Source organism: Mustela nigripes, chromosome 6, assembly GCF_022355385.1.
Source record: "Mustela nigripes isolate SB6536 chromosome 6, MUSNIG.SB6536, whole genome shotgun sequence".
In the NCBI taxonomy this organism is placed as follows: Eukaryota; Metazoa; Chordata; class Mammalia; order Carnivora; family Mustelidae; genus Mustela; species Mustela nigripes.
The window spans coordinates 75,686,163-75,711,439 of NC_081562.1; the positions used below are offsets into that span (position 1 = coordinate 75,686,163).

General features: G+C 33.9%; 1 protein-coding gene across 2 annotated transcripts in view; it reads right to left on the reverse strand.

Annotated features, from left to right (window-relative positions):
- The window catches only part of ABCD2 (ATP binding cassette subfamily D member 2), a 62,893-nt gene that overhangs the window by 30,059 nt on the left and 7,557 nt on the right, over window positions 1-25,277 (reverse strand). For both annotated transcript variants that reach the window (XM_059402896.1, XM_059402894.1), the window contains exons 3-6: window positions 20,329-20,450; window positions 16,648-16,816; window positions 15,902-15,996; window positions 11,724-11,869 (exon numbers count right to left, since the gene is read on the reverse strand). In XM_059402896.1, coding sequence (XP_059258879.1) covers window positions 11,724-11,869; window positions 15,902-15,996; window positions 16,648-16,816; window positions 20,329-20,450 — 532 coding nt within the window. The remainder of the gene's footprint in view (window positions 1-11,723; window positions 11,870-15,901; window positions 15,997-16,647; window positions 16,817-20,328; window positions 20,451-25,277) is intronic.

Sequence of the window (25,277 nt, forward strand, 5' to 3'; positions counted from 1 at the left end):
GTGGGTTAAGCCGCTGCCTTCGGCTCAGTTCATGATCTCAAGGTCCTGGGATCGAGTCCCGCATCAGGCTCTCTGCTCTGCAGGGAGCCTGCTTCCTCCTCTCTCTCTCTCTCTCTCTCTGCCTGCCTCTCTGCCTACTTGTGATCTCTCTCTGTCAAATAAATAAAATCTTTAAAAAAAAATGCAAACCTCTTAAAACTCAACTTTTGTTAAAAGTATTATTTATCATTAGATTACTATATGAAATTTCTGTTACTTGACTTTTTGATCTATGAAAATTCTAATTCCATATGATTCAACTTAATAACTGATCATTAAATAAGGAAACTTCAGATGCAAAGGAAGACTTTTCACCATTGCTATTTTTATAAAAGAATAGAAGTTATTTTTATATATAAATAGAAGACTTAAATATGAAAAAAAATGCATCCTAAACATTTTTTTCCAAGTAACAGGAAACTAAAGGAAATTATTTACATTGATAGATTTCTTTAAGAGAGCGTTTTTGTTTGTTTGTTTGTTTGTTTGTTTTTAATGAATGTGCCCTTTACTACACAGGAGATACCAAAATGTATAATTTATAATTCTGTCAGCCAATTCCTTGAAGATACTTATGCAGCTCACTTGCTGCATAAGGAATAGAAGTAATTTAGTTACAGCATATTACAGAAAGCAAAGGAATAGAAGTAATTTAGTTACAGCATATTACTTAGCCTTCCTCATGGCTAAAATAATTTCTTTTACAAAGGACATGTTAGGGGCGCCTGGGTGGCTCAGTGGGTTAAAGCCTCTGCCTTGGGCTCAGGTCATGATCCCAGGGTCCTGGAATTGAGCCCCACATCGGGCTCTCTGCTCAGCGGGGAGCCTGCTTCCACCTCTCTCTCTCTCTGCCTGCCTCTCTGCCTGTAAATAAAATAAATAAAAATCTTAAACAAACAAACAAAGGACATGTTAAATGACAAATATTTATCCCCATCATAAAGAGGATTAGATAACATATCTAGTACAAGAAACAAAAGTTTGCTTCCTAATTAGTATATGGGGCCAGACTGATTTGGCAGTAGAAACCAAATCTGTGGAGATGTTCATTCATTCACTTGTTCAATCATTCATTGTCTGTTCATTGCATTGTTGTAATATAACATTCTAGAGATTCTATAGATGTAGTAGTATACTACCAGTGTGGTACAGATATTCAGATGCCCTTTCTAGCTTATATTCTATGAAAATTTGTGCAACAGTGAGTCAACATAGGCAAAGTCTGTTCTAGTAACAAATCACACTCCCTAAGATTTGTCTAATTTGGGGGCAGCAAGACTAGTGTATGTGTAACTGACTGTGTATGGGGCTCCATGAGTAGGCCTGAATTAAGCCATATCACATTCTTTATTCCAGCGGCCCTTTCAGACCAACATTCCACTCAGGCAATGGCCCCAGGGAAGCCTGCATCTTACTTAAATAAACACACTCTTTGTCCTTCAGAGGCTCTCCATATTGGTGTACTCTACATATTTGTACCTAGAGTTCCATTAAGAATCAAAAACCCAAAAACTAGAGACCAAGAGTAAAACAGTAATCAAGATATTTAAACTAGCATTCCTCCATATTCTTACTTAGGTTGTTTTCCAGGCCACATCATCATTTTCTAATTTGAGATCTGAGACTAAGGGGGAAAAAAAAAAAAAAAAAGAGAAGAGAAGAGAAAGAAAAGAAAAGAAAGAAAGGAAGAGCAAATCAAGGATCTCACTAACAATACTTGGTTGATTATGAGAGCACCCTTTCAAGTTGCCTCTCAAGGAGGCAAACTAGGGTGTTCTAACCTCGGTCCTGATCTCATGCACTCCTGGTTCTTTAATAGTCATTATTTGGTTTTATATGTATGGGTTAAACAACACTCTTCAATAACAGTTCTACCCCTCCAAATAGGAAATCCTGGATTTGGAAAGTATTTATATAGAAACAATTCAAAAGGATGTTCAAACTTTTAAGTATCTACAAAACTCATTTGACACAATACATTCTGCAATGCAGTTGTGTCAATGTTGGTGTTATTGGTGTTATGTGTTTATTTCATTCTAATGTACTTCTTGAACCAAAAGTCTTTATTCTGTTGTGAGACAGTCTCTTCTTTTGACAACATAGAGGTTAACTGATGATTTTTTAATGTCATAATGCATTATGAAAACTAAAATTTATATCTCTGCAGGAAGTCTGATTTTATTTTTTAATTTTCCTTAAAGATTTTACTTATTTATTTGAGAGAGAGTAAGCAAAAGAGAGAGGACGGGCTGAAGGGGAGAGGCAGAGGAAGAACCAGACTCCCCTCTGAGCAGGGAGTCCAACACGGGGCTCAACTCCAGGACCCTGGGATCATGATCTGAGCTAAAGGCAGACACTTAACTGACTGAGCCACCCAGGTACACCAGAAGCCTGATATTAAATTAAGGAAATACTTTTACAGATTATATAAAATTTTATAGATAGGTGGGTTTTGGAAGATTAGAAGGACTAGTGAACATATTCTAATTTGAAAGTAATTTGAACTTAGTTTAAATGAATTTCAATGTTAAACAAGAATATCTCTCTTCACGTTAGCATAAATGAACGATAGCCAGTACCTATGCTAAATTTTATTTCTTTTTAAAGGTTTTATTTATTTGAGAGAGACAGGAAGAGAGAGAGAGAGTACAATCAGGGGAAGAGAGGCAGAGAGAGAGGAAGAAGTAGAAGCCCCAGTTTAGAGCTCAATCTCAGGACCTTGGGATAATGACCTGAGCCAAAGGCAGACGTTTAAGTGACTGAGTCACCCAGGCCCACCAGTTCCTGTTATGTTAAAATTGTCTCGGATTTTCCTCACCCCCCAGCATTATAAATGACCTCTGCTTCCAAACAATAGCTTGATATTAGTACAGATTTAGCGTACCGAGCAAACAACCTTAGCAAGGGAGTATTTGCAAGGGAGTAGTAATTTTTCAGAGAAATGTGCCCTGCTGCCAACAACCATCAAGACAAAATAACTTCAGAGTCAGATTTGCCTAAGTTCATATGTTAGCTCCACTCAGCTGGATGACTTCAACCTAAGTTTTCTCATCTAAAGATAGGGACACTAACACCAACTTTATGAGTTTTCATACAGAAAAATTAGAAACATATGTGTAGAATAGTTGAGTAATGCACAGCAATCACTTGTCACCTTGTAAAATATCAAAACAAAACAAAAACAAAGTAATAAGACCAGAGATGTTTAGCTCTTGCTAAAGATGCTCCAGGATCCATCAATTATTTTAAGAGGTCATATGATTCCCAACATAAAAATCAATATTAATTCACTTTATGTTAAAAATACATAGGCTGATCAACTATACTTCAGTTAAAAAAATGCACAAGCTGTATCATTACATGCATGAATAGAAATGCCAACAAAGGGAGCATGGATTAAATGCTGGCACCGCTAAAGCTGAGGTTTCATGTCATAAGCTCTTCTGACTAAGAAAAGCAATAGACAAATACAGAAATTTTTGGAAAGTGAATGCAAACTATACAAGAACCATAGTTTGTTATCCCCCATAAATTTGGGACAATGCTGGAGAGGCTTTAATTACTATGATTGTCTGAGAAAACATTTAAGGTCAAACAGTGGTTTGTTTTTTTCTTTTCAATCACAGGTAGATGTTTTTAATACGATTATTTTATTAATCTGAAAATAAGAAGCAGTGAATGTAGAGGGTTTAGAACCAGAGATTTGATGAATTCTAACCCTGGCTCTGAAATGCTATGTAACTCAAAGTATTAAAGTCTCTGGTCTCTTTGAACTCCAGTTTAATTATTTAAAACATTCTATTTAACATGGTTTATTCAGAGCATGATCAATATATACTCTTGCTACATTAAAAGACAGAAGTAGCCTTATCTATATTTAATTTTCTTTATAGTCTAATTAGTTGTGCTATCATTCCTGCATGCAATCAAATTTAGGATTTTCATGTTTCATTTAATTTAAAAATGTAGTTCATAACTACTTTATTACACATTTAGCCTAGAAGATTAAACTGCATGGTACTTGAACATACTATACTGTGAATGAAGTGGCAAGCAAATACTGAGTTGATAAATGAAATGTTATTTATGATTTCAGAATATCTTCTGGCAAAAAAGAATGAGAATCAATGAGTGTAAGAGAAGTTATTGTCATCTTTTGGTATGTTTCTTGAGGAGCATTAATAGACTAAAATTTAACATATTAAGCTATCTCTATATGATATAAATATAATAATATATATTTGAATATAAGAAAAATGTGTCATTTATTTATAGAGAGGAGATAAGTTCTTTGGGTGGAAACTGGACAAATAGCAGATCCACAAAGCAACAGAGAACTTTAAAAAGTTTTTTCTTTTTTTTAAAGTTACAAAACCTTTTAAAAGTTTTAAAAACTTTAAAAAGTAATTCAGAGAACTTCAACATGAAAAGCTTTAGCAATGTTTAAGGACCTAGCTAATGGGCACTATTATTTCCAGTATGTACCAATGACAGAATATTCATGGAGTTGAATTAATAAATATTTGCTTTTCTGAAATTGGTGTATTAGAGAGAGGGTGAATAGGAAAACCTTGCTTAGAAGCAGCATCCAAAAGCAAGAACAAAAATTGCATGCCTACTTGAATCTGAGGCATTTCTGATCTATTTAGTCACTGGAGAAACATCCAAATCATGACAGCTATTAAAATCCTCACTAACTTTCAAAACCTAAATCAAAAGACACAGTGTTATATTGTGATTTTTCTCATTTTGAACATCTACAGCAATTCCTGCCTTTCTTGAGCCACTTATTCTAACTTGTATTGAAGTTGATTGCTTATTTTTTTTCCTAATCAAATTTAACAAGTTCCACATTGAAAGTTACTGTGTTTTCTTCATTGTCTATCCTCCGTAGCATCTAATAGCAGGACTTTTTTTTTTTTAAGTTTTTTAAAAAAATTTATTTGACACAGAGAGAGATCACAAGTAGGCAGAGAGGCAGGCAGAGAGAGAGAGGGAAGCAGGCTCCCTGCTGAGCAGAGAGCCCAATAACGGGACTCGATCCCAGGACCCTGAGATCATGACCTGAGCCATAGGCAGAGGCTTAACTCACTGAGCCACCCAGGTGCCCCATAGCAGGACTTTAATAAATACTTAAAATTTTAAAAAAAGAGTCGAGTCTTAACAAAGAATAAAGTACATTAATGTTCCCAAGATATGAAGTACCATATCCTAGCCATCTCATCCCTTTTCTCTTGTTTTTTTTTTTTTTTTTAATGTTTAGTTAAATCTAATTCAACCCTTATAATACAATCCTCTCACTTTCCTAACCTTTTACTTCTTAAATTCCAAAGTCAAGGATGGTCAGAAATTTGCACAAGTTACCTTTTCATACAAAATTATGGGAAGTCTGAATCTATTTCAGATCTGTTGAAGGTGTATTAAGGCATAGGGACTGAGTAGTAAGAAGATCATGGTTAAATTTTCATTCCCAAGATATTTGTACCAAGAAAGGGTAGTGAGAGCAAGAGCTCTGGAAACAGAATTATACAGTGGGTTGGTGCCCAACTGGAGACTGTTGCTGAGGAGAGATATGTATACAAATGATCCTCTGAATGATATATATATATAAAAAAAAAAAACAACCAACAACACAGTAATATAAAGGAACACAAGATTTCGCTACCTTTTGTCAAGAAACAACTATTTCTTCTCTTTCTTTTCTTCCTCCCTTCCCTCCAGTCCTTCCTTCTTTGTTCCTCCCCACTTTCTCCTTTCCTCTCCTCACTCTTTGTCCTCAACCCCCATCAGGATATTTCAATTGCCTATTGTGGTGAATGTTAGCATAAAATGTTTTTTTTTTTTTAAGATTTTTTATTTATTTATTTGACAGAGAGAGATCACAAGTAGAGAGAGGAGGAAGCAGGCTCCCTGCTGAACAGAGAGCCCCATGCGGGACTCGATCCCAGGACCCTGAGATCATGACCTGAGCCGAAGGCAGCGGCTTAACCCACTGAGCCACCCAGGCGCCCCTAAAATAATGTTTTGTTAGCAGGTGAACTAAACAAATAAAGGACCGAGCTTTTGAGGCTTTAATGGTTGAAGATAGAGACATTCTACTGAGTTACTACATGACTAATGGATCCTAAATTAGTGGATTAGTGAATCCAAAAGCAGGAAATCACAATCTACTCTTAGGTGGTTGAGAAAACAAGAAAAACTACATCAAGAATTGACAAAAGATATTCAGGATCTGTATCCAACTGGAAAACTTTTCCTGAGGGTTAAGATAGCTAATAGTAAGAAACAACAAGTTTTAGTCATCAGTTTGAAGAGTACGGTACAGTCACATTGCTGAGGAAATTCGGTCTTGAACAAATTGCCCAAATATTTTTTTTAAAGTCACACTTAAGCAACACTAAGCATTTTACCATATATTATTCCATAGATTTAGAGCAGTTAAATCTACATTAGAGATGAAATTTTTCTTTGCTAAAACTTATCAAATGTTCTAATAGTTATCATACCCAATTAATGAAACAGGCTAACAGGAAACTGTTTTGAAACTAGTTTATCTAGCACAACTTTTTATTTGTATCCTTGAACTAAGGCCCAGATTTTTGCTTATCTGGTTCTCATTATTAACATTGTTAAAGTATTAGGAGACATTAAGTAGGATAATACTGAGGACATTTCACAATTTCTTAGGAATTCAGGTTTTCCAGCTTGCAAAATGAGCCATAGCTACATTCTCTGAAGACATGGTTTAAAATATAAGTGTCCTAATTTGCTTAATTTCAACTTTTTTTTCCTCAGTGGTTCTTTTTTCTTTTGTATACAAATGACATTACTGGGAACCCATTTAAACAAAATCTACTCCTTTTTTCCCCATGAAGATAACAACTAATGTACATTTGATCACTGCATGAAGACAACATCCTCTATCAAGAAGTCTTTCAGTTATAAAAAGTGAAAGCAGGGAGATTATTATAAAGTCTGTTTATAACTTATGAATTTATACTTATTATATTATATACTTATTCTGTAGGTACATAAGACTCAATTCTGTATTCACTTTACAATTTTTTTTCCTACCAAACTAGTACTTAACCATTCTATATTACTATAAATTAATGCAATAAACCATTAGATAAGTCATTAATGAGAATATTTAAAGAAGTGTTTAAGAATGCCTACTGACAAATATTTTGAAGGAGGTTGTAGCAGCTTTCTTTGAAATCATAAACACTTATAAGATTATTTTCAAGCTTTCTTGAAGAAAACAGCATTTAGAATATAAGAAATATACATTTAGACTCTCTTGGTTTATATATACATTTAAATATATTTTATGCTTTTTTGAAAGATAAGTTTAATTAAATTTTAAACATAAATATAAATCTTCATGTTTCTAGAAGCTACATAAAATAAAATTACTTTTAACAGTAATTATTTTAAAATACTTTAACATTAAAAAATAGTTTTCATTCTCATTTCTCCCTAAGTTGCAGTTGACCTTTTGCTTAGGCAACAGTAAATTTAATAATGAAGAAAAAGTTCCCAGTGATTTATGTTTGTTGCAAAATAACACAGGTCTTTCTGAGGGCAAATATTGGAATTTATGTACTTTGTTTTTTTCCCTTACTTTTTAAAAATTTGATAAAATACACATAAAATTTGTTCTACCATTTCTATGTCCATAGTTCAGTGGTATTTTTTCTTTTCTTTTTTTCAGCTTTATTGAGATAAAATTAGCATATAACATTGTGTAAGTTTAAGGTATGCAAGTTGTTTATACAAGGTATACAAGTAAGTTTAAGGTATACAAGTTGATTTCATATATTATATAGCAAAATGATTATCACTGAAGTATTACCTGATGACTCTATCACCTCACATAATTACCATGACTTTATTGTGGCGAGAACATTTTAGACTTACTCTCTCAACAACCTCCAAGTATATTTTACTGCTAACTGTAACCACAATGCTGTGCATTAGATTATCAGAACTTACTCAACTTCTAACTAGAATTTTGTATATCTGACCAGCATCTCCCCATTTCCTCTACTTGCCAGCTCTTGGTAACCATCATTTGATTCTCTAAGCTTGGTTTTTTTTAGAGTTCACATATAGGTGCTATCATACAATATTTGTAGTTCTTTGTCAGAATTATTTCACTTAGTATAATGTATTATATATTTATTTCACTTAGTATAACTATTTTCACTTAGTATAATGTCCTCAAAGTCTTTTCACATGTTGTCTTAGCTGAAGAAGTTTCCATTGTACAAATATATGTGTGTGTGTGTACACACACACATACACATATCTCTTTCCATTTGACTGTCACTGGACACTGAGGTTGTTTCCACATTTTGCCTATTGTAAAAAATGCTGCAATGAGTATGAGAATACAGGAATCCCTTCAAGATCCTGTTTTCATTTTCTTTAGACATATATAACCAGAAGTGGTATTGCTGGATCAGATGATAGTTCGGTCTTTAATTTTTTAAGGAGCTTCCTTATAGTTTTCCATAGTGGCTGAACCAACTTACATTCCCACCAATAGTGTACAAGGTCCCCTTTTCTTCACATCCTTCCCAACACTTGTTATCTCTTGTCTTTTTTTTTCCCTAAAGAATTTATTTGAGAGAGAGAGAAAGAGAGAGCATAAGAGGTATGGAAGGGGCAGAGGGAGAAGCAGACTTTCCGCTGACCAGGGAATCTGATCCCAGGCTTGATCTCTGGACCTATGATCATGAGCCCCACATTGGGCTTCCAGCTCAGTAGGGAGTCTGCTTCTCCCTTTCCCTCTGTCTGCTGCTCCCTCTGCTTGTACTCTCTCTCTCTCTGTCAAATAAATAAAATAAAATCTTTATTAAAAAAAAAAAAAAAAGAGCTGCCATTGTAACATCCCATACATTTGGGCTTCCATTCTCATTTGTTTCAAAATTTTTAAAATTTCTTTTTTGATTTCTTCTTTGACCCATTGGTTGCTCAGGAGTATTACTTAATTTTCACATATTTGTAAAATTTCCAGCTTTCCCCTTATTATTGATATCTAGTTTCATACCATTGTAATGGGAAAAGAAGTACTTGGTATGATTTCAATCTTCCTAAATTTGCTAAGACTTCTTTTGTGTCATATGATATTCCTAGAGAATGTTCCATGCATGCTTGAGAATATCTATTTTGCTGCTGTTGGATAGAATGACTATATATGTCTGTTAGGTCTGTTTGGTCTAAAGTATGGTTCAAGTTCAATATTTGTTGTTAATTTTCTGTCTGGATGATCTATTTGTGGTTGAAAGTAGGGCCCTAAAGTCCCCAGGTAATAATGTATAGTTGCATAACTTTCTTCAGATTTGTTAGTATTTGCTTAGTATATTTAGGTGCTCCATTTGTTGGGTGCATATATATTATAGCTATTGTATCTTCTTGACAAATTGACCCCATTATCATTATATAATGACCTTCTTTGTCTCTTGTTAACATTTTTCACTTGAAGTCTATTTTGTCTGATAAAATCATAGCTACCCCTGCTCTCTTTTGGTTTCCATTTACATGGACTATCTTTTTCCATCCCTTCACTTTCAGTCTGTGTGTGTCCTTAAAGCTGAAGTGAGTCTCTTATAGGCAGTATAGAGTTGGGTCTTGTTTTTTTATCTTGCCAGCCACTCTATGCCTTTTGACTGGAGAATTTAATCCATTTACATTTAGAGTAAGTGTTAATAGTCAAGAACTTACTAATGCAAAACTAAGCCAGTTTTCTGACTTTTTTTTTTTTTTTTTTTTTGCGTTCTCTGGCCCCTTTCTTCCTCTCTTATAGCCTTTCCTTTGTGAATTGGTGATTTCCATAGTAGTTCTCTCTCTGATAACTTTCTCTTTATTTATGAATCTACTATGGGTTTTTGCCTTGTGTTAACAACCTAACTTCAATTGCATACAAACTCTCTACCCTTTCACTCTCCTTCTTTTAAGTTTTTAACATCACAACTTATCTCTTTTTATATTGGAATTATACTACTTATAAATAGTTATTTTTATACTTTGTCCTTTATAATTATATTTAAGTGGTTGATACACTGTCATATTAGAATATTCTGAATTGACTATATATATTTACCTTTACTGGTGTATCTGTCTATTTTCATGTTTTTTCATGTTACAAGTTACCTTCATTACAATTCCAAGAACTCCTTTCAGCATGTCTTATAAGGCAGGTCTAGTGGCAATGGATTCCCTCAGCTTTTGTTTGTCTAGGAAAGACTTTATTTCTCCTTAATTTCTGAAGGATAATTTTATAGGATTATGTACTTTTCTATTCCTTGGAAATATCTTGTATTGCTCATGTCACAGCTATGTTCAAGAATTGTATCTTTCATATTATCTAGGAAATTTAAAATAGCTAAAAATATAAAATTTATATATATGATTTTATTTGGATTAAGAGAATAGAATTCTATGACAGAATATTTTCCTCATGATTTTATACCTTATAACCTAAATTAAAAATTTAAAATCAGTCTACTTAACACATTAATGTCTGAAACTTAAGCATTGTCTGTATAATTTAATTGTCAGATTCAAAAGGTTTCCCAAAAGCATACAGAGGAAGAGACAATGATTCTGGTGTCATAAAATGTTATCTACTTTATGTTAAACATAAGAATTCATGACACTGCTCACATCCAACATTTTCTTATTGCCAGTGCAATTCATTCTCCCATACTTGAAGTAGCTTCCTACTACTAACATAAGTTTTACTTTAAAGCAAAGAACCTCACAAACCCTCATGTTCCTAAATATAACATGTGGTCTAAAAATTAGACCAGGGAGCAGGATGGTACAAACACTTTTTGACAAGAGAAAAGGGGCAAGAGAGACATGTGATAGTACCTTACTTGATGTAAGTTTTATATTTGTTCTGTTTCTGTACTTCCAGTCTAAGTGCTCTATTATGTTCCACAGAATAGCCATCCAATACAGGAGTGCTCTGTGATGTCCACCTAGCCCAGGGTGATGACAGATGGAAAAGATGAGCATGAGTGTGCCTCTTCCTCAAATTTCATTTTCTCTCACCCACAATAAATATTCCAAATTCTCAAATATAACTTTGTATTTAGATGTTCCTAAATTATTACAAGGAAAGATGGCTAAAGACTTCAAAAGAAACAATATTCTTTTAAAATATCTCTATGCTTACTTTGCGCTCATTTGTAATTTTTTAAATTAAGGTAGTTTCAAATCATTAATTAATAATATAGATAACTGTAATAAAGACTATTTTATGGAGGCTCTTCAGATACAAATGAACAATATTAGAACATATGAATGTATACAGTTTGATGAAAAGACTGGTATACTATACAAATACAGCTTTGTCTGTGAGAAGAGATAATCTGACATCTAAAGCAATCAAATCATTCCTTTGATTAGGCTGCTCTTCCTTGAGACTAACATCTATGGTCTTTGAATGCTCCATATATCTAGATAGATGTGAAAATAAAAAGAAGTGGTTTTATCCTGGAAACTCCCAAAATCAAAGCAATAATGAAACTTTTTTGAATAACTGAATTTTATTTTCTTAATAGTTTCTCTCAGTGAAAACAAGTTTAAAGATTATAAACTGAGGAGCTTAAGGAATCAAGATAATTCAAAAGCAAACTGAAATTTTCTCGTGATATAAAATATATACCTACCTTTGTGGAATATAGAACATATGTTGGGGAGGTGGCTTATAGAGGACTCCTTCATACACAGGCCAGAGCCCACTTAAAATTCTGAAGAGAGAACTTTTCCCACAACCATTAGGACCAGTTATCAAAAGATGCATTCCTTCTTGTACCTGAAGTAAGAAATAAAATGATAAACTGCTATATTTAAAAATAATTTCATTTGGCAGCATTTAAAAGTGATTCATTTTTTAAAAACTTTCAAACACATGATAACCCAGGGAGGGCAAGGATAAAAAAAAAAAAATCAGGATGGAGAATTTCCAGTTTTGCTCTGAAGCTAAAACTGAAACTAAAACTAAAAGCATCATAAAATAATCCAACTCCAAAGGAAATGAATCTTCTTGGAATGAGCACTGCCTTTCTAAAATTTTAATTGAGGTCTTGTCATCAGATACTACACACATATGTTGAAACACAGCCACATGGGAAATAAGAAAGTATACAATTTTTAATTAAAATACATTTAATTTTACTTTATTTATTTTAATATTTGGTTAAATTTATATTGAATTCAAATAGAACTCTGTTGTATTTGTCAGTTGGAGTTATTAGCTACAAAGCTATTCTAAGATCCAGCTGGGTAGCTTAATTTTATACTTCAGCAGTCTGAAATGTTACACAGTCACAAAGGCCCATAATCAGTCAGATGAAATGATTCTAATTCTGTTTTATTCACAGATGGAGAAAATACATTTACCAAACCAAGACAGAGGAAAGCAACAGGATTATAATTTTGTCTTATGTCTAGGAATGAATTTAAAACCTATATATATATATATATGTGTGTGTGTATGTATATATATATATATATATATATGTCAGAAGTCATTTATCCATTATCAACTGGATGGTTCTCTTTAGAATTTTCCTTTTTTTTTGTCATTTAAATTTAAACAGTTGAATTTCATGAGTTCCCATTCCACCCAATAGGTTCAGGAAGTTGTCTTAGTATGGTATTTGAAGAGTATTAGAAAGAACAAGGAAAAGGAACAGCATTTAAAAATTTGCTCTAAGAACAATGATAACATTTCTAAGAACAAATGATATTTTGTAATGGTGATTAAAAAGTGAATACAGCATCAAAGTATGAGGGACAGGGGGCACCTGGGTGACTCAGTTGTTAAGCATCTGCCTTCGGCTCATGTCATGGTCCCAGGGTCCTGGGATCAAGTCCCCATCGGGCTCCCTGCTCAGTGGGAAGGCTGCTCCTCCCTCTCCCACTTGCCCTGCTTGTGTTCCCTCTCTGGCTGTGTTTCTCTCTGTTAAATAAATAAGTAAAATCTTAAAAAAAAAAAAAAAGTATGAGGGACAGAACTCTACAGTATGCTTGTAGATAAAGCTTTGTATAATATCGATACAAATATTTAAGTATTAATGATATAGAATATATCATACTGAAAATTCAAAGATGAAAAACATTGTATTATTTGGATTATGCCAGTATAAGGAGTCCACTCCATGTCGGCAAACTGTATATAACATAAGCTGAAAACTTTTTGTTGAAAGAAGGTGGTAGAAAGAGGGAGGAAAGGAAGGGAAAGAATAGGGTTGGGATAGGGTTAAGAGAACAGAATTCTATGACAGAATTTATAATAAGTATATGTAAACCAAAAATTGTTGATATATATATTCCATCTAAATAATTAGACATTTCCTCTGTAAACACTGATTATTTACCATGTGCCAGACATTCTTCTAGGCACAAGGGATATAGGGCTACCCAAGGCAAACTCTCAGTTCTCATGGTTTACATTTCAATGGGAAAGATGGAAAAAAAGACATGAATGAAAAATTAGGTAGTGATAAATGCTATTATAATAGCAAAAGAAGAAAGATGCATTTGGGAAAGATGGTGGCATTGTGGGGTTAGTGGCAGTGGCGGTAGTGAGCAGTGCTCCTTTTGATTGAGTGGTCAGAAAATCCTCTTTGAGGAGGTTATATTTCTCCTGAACCTGGGTGACAAGAGAAAACCCAGAGCTAGAAGAATATTTCAGACACTGGACACAGCTACCCCAAGGATGTAAGATGGGAGTAAGCTTGAGTCTAACATTTTACTATAGGTATTTTTTCTCCCTAATTTTAGCCAAACCGAAAAGCTATTTTAATAGAATAAAGTTTGAAAATCCTGGGAAAAGCCCCAAAAGAATTAATCTTGTGACTTGCTATGCTCTTTTACTAGAGAGAAGTTAGTTAAGGAAATGTAATTTGTAGAAGCATCAATACTTCGCAAATGATTTTTTTAAAGGTACATGCCATGGCAAAAGGCATATTCATAAAATATTTTAAAAGCATCATTCTCAGGAATTCTCAGATATTTAACACATTTTGAGTCCTAATTGAAGCCTTTTCCACATTCAAATTATTTTACTGGCATAAATTTTCCCATGTTTAGTAAATAGCAAGTCTGAGGCAAAAATAATTCCCACATTCATTGAATTTTCTTCTCCAAACAGTTTTTAAATTCCACAATATCTACAAAAGGTTGAGAACATTTTCCACTAGAAACCTGCTTATTTGTCAATGCATACAGAGGAAACAGAACTTTCATTACATTTGGGACCTGACACTTTAAATAAGTGTCAGAAAAATACCAGTTATCATAAAGTGTACTATAATAACGTGTATCTTTGTAGAAGTTCAAAATTCATAACATTTTTGTTAGATTATGTATTCTAAAATTTACTTTTTTATAAAAAAATACACTGAGCCCTGAGCTTTTTCACAGGAAGAGTGTGATAAGTCCACAATAATGCAATTAGTAGGTGGCAGAATTTAAGACTTAATGTGCTTAATAAATGGAGCAATGAGAATTGATATTACAAAGTCTAACCTGACAAATTCCATATAAAAATTCATAAATTATAAATTACAAACTATTAATAAGTAATTAAACATTCCATGCATGGCTCTTCAAATGTTTTATTTCAAATCTACTTAAGATTATGGTACATCATTATACCTAATAGGTACTCATGACCAGATCCAAATAATTAAATCAGTCTGTAGGTCTATAAATGGAAAAATAAAGTCTAACCAAGTTGTAGTTAAAACACAATTTCTCGGGGGACTGGGTGGTTCATTGGGTTAAGCCTCTGCCTTTGGCTCAGGTCATGATCTCAGGGTCCTGAAATCAAGCCCTGCATCGGGCTCTCTGCTTGGCAGGGCGCCTGCTTCCCTCTCTTTCTTTGCCTGTCTCTCTGCCTACTTGTGATCTCTCTCTTTCTGTCAAATAAGTAAATAAAATCTTTTTAAAAACCCACAATTTCTCATATTTATTAACGCAGAATTTCCCTATGTTCAGTATTTATCATCTTCCAGCACTCGTATTCATTTGCAAACCCATCCTTTAAATTAAACCTATACTGAGGTCCATACTAAAATAATTTGTACATGTATTCTCATGCTCATGATTCTGTTACCAAGTCCAATCATGTCTTTGAACTACGCTTAAATGCCTGCATTATAATCATTTATGCTTATCTGCAAATTATTTTGTAACTTGAATTCCAAAATGTATGTTTAAATTTGTACATGCTTTAACTTAGGGCTTCAGGTTTGTTAAGCAATTTTTACATCTTGGTTTTTGCAATCAAGACATAGAACAATAAATAAAAAGATATCTCTTATTTTCAACAAAATTAAAAACTAAATGTCAATCCATGAATCTTCTCTTTTTTTCCAAATGGAAGATGTGATTATTGGAAATATAAATTGAATTTAGGTAATATACAATAACAGAAGTAAACTTGCTAAGGACCTCTTTCCCTATATTGTAAATATATTACAGTAGAGGCTTATATATTTTGAGTCATCCCTATAAGGAAAAAATTAAAATTTATTTCCACATATTAATTTCTGAGGAATTTTTCTTTTGTTCCCAGAAGTTACCTTGTACAGGCCCTCAGTGCACTGAGAAATTTTGATTTTCAACCTGGCAAAAAAGCAGTAGAAATCAAATTTCTCTTTCTCTTTGCTTTCTGAGGAAGTAACTGCTTCTGTAATTGAGCCACTGTGCATACCTTTCTTGATTTCCCCTCCTTTCCATACGCTCCTCCAAGTATTTAACATAAGGTACATGAATTCTGAGTTGTTTTGTATTAGTGGGATGGCAACAATCAGAAGATTCTTGAATATCATCTTACTTTGAAGTTTAGCCTGGAAGCCACCACTTCTCCCGTTGGTGTAATTATGGGAACATTTTCACAAATAATTCCATGATCCACATCAATAACTCTTCCTAAAAGTTAAGGAATAGTTCAAGTTATAAAAGCAATTGCACGTTGCATCTACATCTAGAGCAAATTTTAATGTAAATGTGGACATTCTGATGCATATATTTGGAAAATCTTTTTCAGAAACATGATTTTACAATAATCTAATGTCAATGTCATAATGAGAGCAAGATGAGATAAACTCTATCTGATGGAACCCAGGCCATATTCTTTACAATTACTTATTTCACTAAAGACTTTTCTTATTTAAAAAAAAAAAAGATACAGCACAGCAAAAAGGGAATTAAGGCAAAGAAGAGTACAATTTTAAAAAATGTGATAACCAAACTTAAGTTTAAAAACATGGAAGGATGAAGAACAATAAGATGCTAGCTCTAATTCTGTGTTTGAATTTTAAAAGCAAACAATTTGTTCTGCCATATGGGCAGTTTCCAAAAATAATTCTAGAAATTTGTCCTAAATACAAGTAGCATAATTTTCTTATGGTAATGTTAGTCACCACTCCTCAAATTGCAACACTAATTTTAGGAAGAACTGTTTAAATAAGCAAGTATTTGTTCTTTGTAAATGATAAAAGGTATCTTCCAGAAATGTTTGGTTCTGTTGCTAAAGTAAATGTTTAAGTATAGGAAAATTTAAAACATTTGATTCAGTACCTTTGATCTCCAGCGTATCACTGAGGGGTACTTCTATGTTAGCTTCATTCTTGCTGTGGCTTTCAGACTCTTGCATGACAACAGCTCTCTTATAAATGCCTCTTTTCACTTCATCGAAGACCCAAAACATATTGTACACTCGAGCAGTATAGCCTGCTAATTCGGTGATCTAAAACCAACAGAGGGGATAAAATAGAGTTAATATATCCAAGACAGACTTTTTAAAAAAGATAGGCAACCCTATCAGCTTTCCTGATTTAATCTTACAGATCTTATTTTACTCTACATGAAAAAAATATATATTTGATAACTATCACAATTAACAGTAAAAGAGAGAAACCAAGAGAGAAACACAGCAAGGTGTCGATGTCAGTTTGACTGGAATTACAAAACCTGTAAAAAATTATTCGTTCAAGCCAGGGTTCAAAATAAAATGTAAAGATTTTGAATGTTAGTGACTTCTAACAGTCAAATTTCTGATTTAGCTCCATTTACATGACAAATTTCGTTTCCAGAAAATTAGAAATTTTGTGAAAACTTAATGTCATAATGATCCTTTGTTTTGACATCTTTTTTTTTTTTTTTTTTTCAATTTAAAACAAGATTTGGGGCTCCTGGGTGGCTCAGTGGGTTGGCCCCTGCCTTCGGCTCAGGTCATGATTTCAGGGTCTTGGGACTGGGCTCTCTGCTTGGCGGGGAACCTGCTTCTCCCTCTCTCTCTGTCTGCCTCTCCGCCTGCTTGTGATCTCTCTCTCTGTAAAATAAATAAATAAAAAATCTTAAAAAAAAAAACAAAACAGAAAATTTTAAATATAAGAAAAACACATTTTTTTCCTTATCATGAAATGAATGTTTCTGAGTCTAATTGATTGTCAACATTCCTGAACTTTACCAAAGGAAATACCCCTCAGTAGATATCAATATTGGGAGTAAGCTCAGTGAAAAGATTCAAATCCTTTTCAGTCCAAATCCCACAGCTCAGCTTCTTTTCAAGCCAAACATGATGTACGGCCAAAGAAAAACATTAAATATGACTTTTATTCTAGGTGAGATTATAAAATGAGATCAATCTCTGCTTTAGTCCATAAGGCTCAGTAGAATGGGGTCTTGCTCTTATTCTGCCAGTTATCCAATTTAGAAGAAAACTCCTGCTGTTTTTCTGTTACAAGAACACCTTGTTATCAGGGTAATGTGAAAGCTGACTCATCTCCTGTCAAGACCATCTTCCTCAGTGAAAAGGAAAACACAAAAACCATTCCCTTTTAGGAATATTTACCAGGAAATTGGCACCAATAAGCAAGGCATGTCACTAACAAACCGTGGAATAATACAATACAATGCTGACATTTGTGTAAGATTTAGGGGTGTGCAAGACTGAAGCCATAAATGAGTAGGTGTTTTTATCAAAAGCCTTCCACTGCATGTCTCCACTGTCATTAGCATTGCATTTCTATATATTAATGTTGTAACAATTTAAGAGGTAATTTCTAAAGTGTTATCTTGAAGGATCTCTTTAGTTCCCTAGTGGAGGAAAACAGCTAAGAATTAACAAAACACAGATTCAAAAGAAACTGGGGTAAATATATTTGCATAGAGAAAAAAATCCAAAAACTAAATGCACGGGTCAAAGAAAGGCAGGAGGCAATGAGTTAATACAGTAGGATGTAGGATGGAGTGGGCAGAGCGTCTCAAAAAATCAGAGAATGTGACTGTGGCCAAATGACTTTGGTATACATGGCAGGGAGTTTGCCCTGGGACTCTTATTCTGAAAAGAGATCTTGTTCCCTGTGGAACTAGCAGAGAGAAGGCTTGGGGCTTTCCTGTGCTGTCACGGTGGTAGTAAGATTCTTAGGAAGTAAGCATTCTATGATCCCAAGCACACCCAGGGAAAATAAAGCAAAATGCAATTATTTCTTGTATTAGATATAGAAATATAGAAAAACGGGTCAATATTCTTTCTGTGAATATTGACTGTGAAATATTTTAGATAGCAAAGTATTTTAATATGAGATGGATAAAATTTTGATTTGTCATTTAATTTTAATAAGGGATTTGTTACATCAAAAAAAAACCTATCCCTAAAACTCTATCTATAGATTATCAAAATTACTACTTGAAAAAAAAAATTAAAGATTTATTTATTTATTTATTTATTTGAGAGAGCTAGAGAGAAAGAGAGCATGTGTGAGCACAAGCAGGGGCAGGGGCAGAGGAGAGAGAGAATCCACAATCTAACTCTCAGGTTGAAGTTGCAGCAGACACAAGGGCTGGGCAAGGGGTGGGGGTGATAGGGGTGGGGAGGTGTGGGTGGGTGGTAAGGCTTGATCCCAGGATCCTGAGATCATGACCTCAGCAGACTCTGAGAGTCAGCCACTTAACTGAATAAGGCACCCAGGCCACTGAAAAAATTTTTTAAAAAACAGAGTTGTTTTGGTATGTGACCCTAAACAATTGGTTTTACTTTTTTATTTGTATTATTTTTATTTTTTGTAAAAATCTTAATTATTTATTTGACAGAGACACAGTAAGAGAGAGAACAGCAGGGTGAATGGGAGAGGGAGAAGCAGGCTTCCCCTCGAGTAGGGAGCCCAGTGAGGGCTCAATCCTACGACCCTAGGATCATGACCTGAGCTTAAGGCCAAACGCTTAACAAACTGAACCAGCCAGGCACCCTGGTTTTACTTTTTTAAGGAGCCCCAATTGGATAAATCAGTTGTTGAAGGACACTAAAAATTTTGTGAGCAAATCACAAACTTTGTTACTCTTTTATATGGTCTATTCAAGAATGATTTAATTGGCAGAGGAATTTACAATGATGCTCCGGCGATTCATATTGATACAAAAGTCACAAGAGTAATTAATGGTGAAAATAACTGGTCATGGGAATATCATATAATAGCAGAAATGAATAATTTCTAATTTTAACCCTCTGATATCTGCAAATCTTATTACCATTTTTTCAGCAAATATTTCTTGACCACATGCAATATTCCACACATTAAAACAAATATTAAAATGCAAAGATAAGTAAATGGATGTTGCTTTCCTCTCAGGGTCTGGTGGGCAATTATAACATGGTATTGCACCAGAACACAGAGAAGGAAGACCCGACTTTGCAGAGAAAGTAGAATCACAAGAAGGTTTTAGATGTGGTCAGTGAGGGTTGACTTGACATGAAGGATGAGTAAAAGTCTGCAAGGTATATATTATTGGCTAATACTTATTGAGTTCTAAATATGTGTTGTTTTAAATATTCTACATCTATTAACTCACAACAACCCTACCAAGTAATGCTACATTATATGCATTTTACAGATAAGGAGACTAACAGATTAAGAAACTTGATCAAGTTCACATAATTTGCACATACTAGAGCAAGATTTTAAATTTAGGTGCTCTGGTTCCAGAATCCATACCTAATAGACTTTTTCAGAAAACAAATATGTCATACTATAGACAGAAAAAGAGGAGTTACAATTAAGAGCAATTAAGAGTGTAAAAACTAGAGTATTAGCAGCAATACATGTGGGAGTTGCTGCCCTTTATCTTGATTATACTCTTAGGAATTTTTAGTAGAGAAAAGATATGTTTCCAAATTGCTAAGTATATCTGATAATTTACATTTTTCTTGATTTTAATATGTATTATTTTAATCAAATAGACAACAAATTATACCAGTACCTCTTTGTATGAAGACATAATCCTTTCAATAGCATCGGCTCCAGAGGCCAGTAAATTTCGAGCAGTGGTAAAGGCTTCTGTCCGTTCACTAACCATAGCTTGTTTTTGGCCATCCTCTAGATCTAAAAGCAAATTACAAAACTATTGAGTTTTTTCAGGTGAACTATTTTCTTTTTACAAATGAAATTGCAGCTAAAAAACCCACATTGTAAATATTTCATTAGTATCAGCAATTTCCTAGAAATTTAATGAATTATTGAAAATAGAGTATTTGTACCAGATTTTATTTAAAGCTTCCTTTTGTTTTATTATTTTTCTAGGAGGAGAGTTAATACACTTAATTAAAAATTAAGTCTATTTTCATTTAGCATTCATTTAACCCTTTCCAAATTCAATTCTCTACCCCTCTTAACCAACTGAGCCACCCAGGCGCCCAATTCTCTACCCCTCTTATGGTTAGGTAATAAAATACTATAGATTTGGTCAAAAAATATTAATAACTGGAATATAAGCAAATATTTCTAGTGTGGTTCTTTCAATTGAACTGCAGATTAGCTGACCTTCATAATCTAGACTCAGTTCATCTGTTTCACCTAAGCTGCCCCTACATTACACAGCACCTCAAACATGCAATATTCTGTTTATCCTTTGGTATTTGCATATACCATTTCTTCTGAGTTTAAAATACTTCCTTCCTTTCTTGCCTAGTTCTTTCTTCCTTAAAGTTAACTCTTTAATATAGGTTTGAGTGGAAAACCTTGTCTGGCTTTTCCAATGGATTATAAATTCCTTAAAAGTCAAGACTATGTTTTGTATTCTTTATTCCCAGTACCAAGCAGAGTGTCTAGCACATGGTACTCCTCAGTGTATACTGAATGAATGCATGGGTGAGTAAATGGGTAGGTAGATGAACATCCTAAATTTCTGTCAATGCAGAATTATGGTCAAGAGTAGGAGTTAGACTGTTTTTTTTTTTTTTTTTTAAGATTTTACTTATTTATTTGACAGAGATCACAAATAGTCAGAGAGGCAGGCAGAGAGAGAGGACGAAGCAGGCTCCCCGCTGAGCAGACAGCCTGATGGGGGGCTTGATCCCAGAACCCTGGGATCATGACCTGAGCTGAAGGCAGAGGCTTTAACCCACTGAGCCACCCAGGTGCCCCTAGACTAGGTTTGAATCCAGGCTCTACCACTTATTGACAAATGGTAAGATAAGTAGAACAAGCCAGTTATCCTCTCTATGCCTATTTTTTCATGTGTAAATGAGGGAATTAATACTAATATCTGAAACAATTCTATCTCAAAGGATTGTTGTGGGGCTTAAAGGTGAAATACAAATGAAGTAGTAGCCCAACCCTTGGCCCATAATAAGTTCTCTAAATGTTAGCTAGTATTACTTTCTCTAGTTATTATTATTATTATTATTGCATATTACTCAATTCAGTCTTATTCTTCTAAATTATTCTCCCCAGTCATTACTTTAAACTTCCCATCAATATGATTCTCTATTTGGTTCTTCTATAAATTGTCTCCAAAGTTCTAAATTAAATACTGTAAACTAGTGAAAGTATTAAAATGATATGATATAGATAGCCATAGGCCCCTTTTGATATATATTTCTTTCTGGTTTATCTCAGTGTGGAAGTTGTTTTTTTTTTTTTTTTTCTATAACAATGCAGATATTTAACTTGTGCCCTCCTAGAACTACCAGCTACTTTTACCTTTACTTGCTCAGCTGAGTTGGGAAGGGATCCATGCATAATATAAGGTAGAATTCACTCAGCAGATATTTATTGAACAACTAGATGTGCAAGAATTTAGGCAAGGTGTTATAAGATATATAAGGATAAATGTGATTTTCAGACTCTTTCCTTAAGGGCCTCATGGTTTGGTAAGAAAGAGAAGACAAATTTCTAACTAACCGTTGAGAGCAGCCTATGAAGAGAGTTAATGTGAAGTGTTTGCAGAAGGCAGAAAATAATTTGTAGCTGCAAGAGACAGGGAATGCCTCATGGAGGAGCATACTATGAGAAAGGCCTTGAAGACTATGTACAATTTTAAAGTGACTACAAGTACAGCATAAGCAATGGCACAGAGAAAGGAAATTTGAAGCAATGTCAATTGAATGATAAATAGCCTTGTCATGTAACAGTATGGGTGGTGTCAGGCACAAGTTTCGTTTGAGCATCAAAATCACCATATGTTCATGGGGACCTTCTATGATAGTCCAGTATGGCCCCTCCTCGTTCTACTGTCAGTCACTGCTTTGCAAACTACCTTTAGTTCCCTTGAAGTTAGTTAGTTTCCCTAAGAATGAAAAAAAAAAAAAAAAGGTTTTGAGTGCTGGTAGAAGTGAGGAGTGAAAAATGTGACTGAATAAATAGATTGAGAATAGAACATAGATATTCTTAAATACATTTAAGTGTGTGATAAAATTTAGATAGCTACAAAATAATTACCAAATGATTCTCAGCAAACTACCAAAATAATGAATTGCTGTGTCAGTTAAAGTTCTAAGAATAGTTTTGGCTCACAGAGAATCTGACTGATGATCTAAAATAATTATGGCATTTTATGAATTTGGGTTAAAAGGGGTTTGAGTAGCAGCTTGCATCGACAGCCTCTGTTAAGAAGGAGAAACATGAGCACAGATGGACTTATATTTGATATGGCATGGTACTTTCCATGTTGCTTTGGCAGATTAATGCCTACTGGGCTTTCTTCATGCTTTTAGCAACAAAATTACAAATCGCTGTGAACAGATTTCATCTGACTTTTTTTCTACTGGTTGTTTTTTGGCAGGTACTATGAGAACAGTGCCCGTAGTATTTTGTCATGCACTCAACAGTCAATTGCATAACCTCTGTGAAAAAACCAGATTCCTTAGTTTCAGAATATAAATTCATGGCCTCAGGAACTCATTTATTTTGTATCATAGGTCAACCCATTTTATTTTCCTCACCAAATATTTTAAACGTTTTGTCAAATGTTTCTCACTTGAGGATATAATATTTAACATTCTGCCCATCTTACCGCTACTTTCCAGCTCCACTAATAAAAGGTATTGTATTGAAAATGGTGACATCTGCTATTACTCACTGAAAAGGTGAGAAAGGATTTAGGAACTAAAATTATGTCATTAGACGCTTGTCAAAACCCATGCAAGTGTACAATGCAAAGAAATACACCCTAACGTAAATTATGCACTTCAGTTAATAATGCATACACATGGATTCATCAGTTGTAACAAATGTACCACACAAATACAGGATGTAAATAATGGGAGAAACTGTGGAGGAGAGGAGACATTTGGAATTCTTTCTGATCATTTTTTTCCATAAGCTAAAAACTGCTCTAAGAAAATTAAGTGTATTAATTTTTTAAAAGTTAAAAAAAAAGTTGGTTATTCGTCTGTGATTTTTCTTTGGACTTATAACCTGAGTTTATTTCTTTTCATTTACACTTTACCCTTATCATCTTGACAAATCTCAAGCTTTGTGCAATGGCAGTATCCTAACCAATGAGGTTTATCCCAGGTGCAGCAGTTGCTAATTGAAAACTATCACCTTGACAAATCTCAGCAAAAACTTATGGTCTTCTCCTACCTCATACCATATATAAATATCAAATCTAATTGGTTTGAAGATCCCCATGTGAAATGAAAAAACCAATAAAATTCTGGAAGATAAAATAGGAAATTATCTTTATGTCCTTAGATTAGGAAAGTATTTCTTAAACAGGGCATAAAACCACTAACCCCACACAAAAAAAATGATTGATAAATTGAACTATGTTAAAATTATGAACTCCTCTTACACACTGTTAACAGACTGAAAAGTATAAATAGAATGGGAAAACTGGTATTTGTGTGTGTGTTTATGTCTGATGAAAGTCACATAACAGAGTACATAAGAGCTTTGAAACCAATAAGAAAAAAAACAGATAAGTCCATTTAAAAGTGAACAAAGAAATCATTGATACTTCATAAGAAAGGCTACCCAAATAGCAAGTAAACAAATAGAAAGTACTTAATTTCATTAGTCATCAGAGAAATTTAAATTAAAACCACAATGATGTACCACTATGCACTCACAGAAACACTAAAATGAAAAAGACTGATATCAAACATTAACAAATGCTTGTGGAGCAACTAGAACTCTCATACATACTGTATGATACTATTTATACAAGTTTCAAACCCAGCAAACACTGATCAATGGTTAGTAAAATAATTACCTTTACTGCAGCATGTTTGGGGCAGGAATAAGTTAGGGATGCAATAGTGGACTGAGGATGGGGATAAAACTGGAAGGAGCTAGGGGTTCTGGGATGAAGGTATGTTTCTATTTTTTGTGACTAGTGATTATGTATATGTGTTAACTTTGTGGCAGTTCATTGAGTGGTACACTAGCAACTGGGTCCCTATGGCCTATATGTTATACTTTAAAAATTCCATCTGCCAATAGCTATGTAATAGGGATAGCTAATTATAGCTTAAAAGTATATCTTTCATGTGTTTTGCTAATTACTGTTATAATAATTGGTCAACAGGAGAAGTATATTCAAATTGACCCATAATATAAAATTATATTCCAATAATTTTACATTAGAATATGAAACACTAATACAACAAGAGTTATGGATATAGCCTTATTAGAGGTACATTTTAGGAATAAAAAACATCACCCATGTTACTAGGTGATGATAGTGGCAGGAGGGACCTATAAACAGCTTTCTCTCGCCTTGCCCAGAACTGTTCTTGATATAAAGTGGCCTATAACATTAACAAAATTGAGGGGATACTATTTGACCAACAGACACAGAAAAGATGCTCAACATCACTCATTATCAGGGAAATACATGTCAAAACTATAATGAGGTATCACCTCACATCTGTCAGAATGGCTAAAACCGGAACACAAGAAACAAGTGTTGGCAAGGATGTAGAG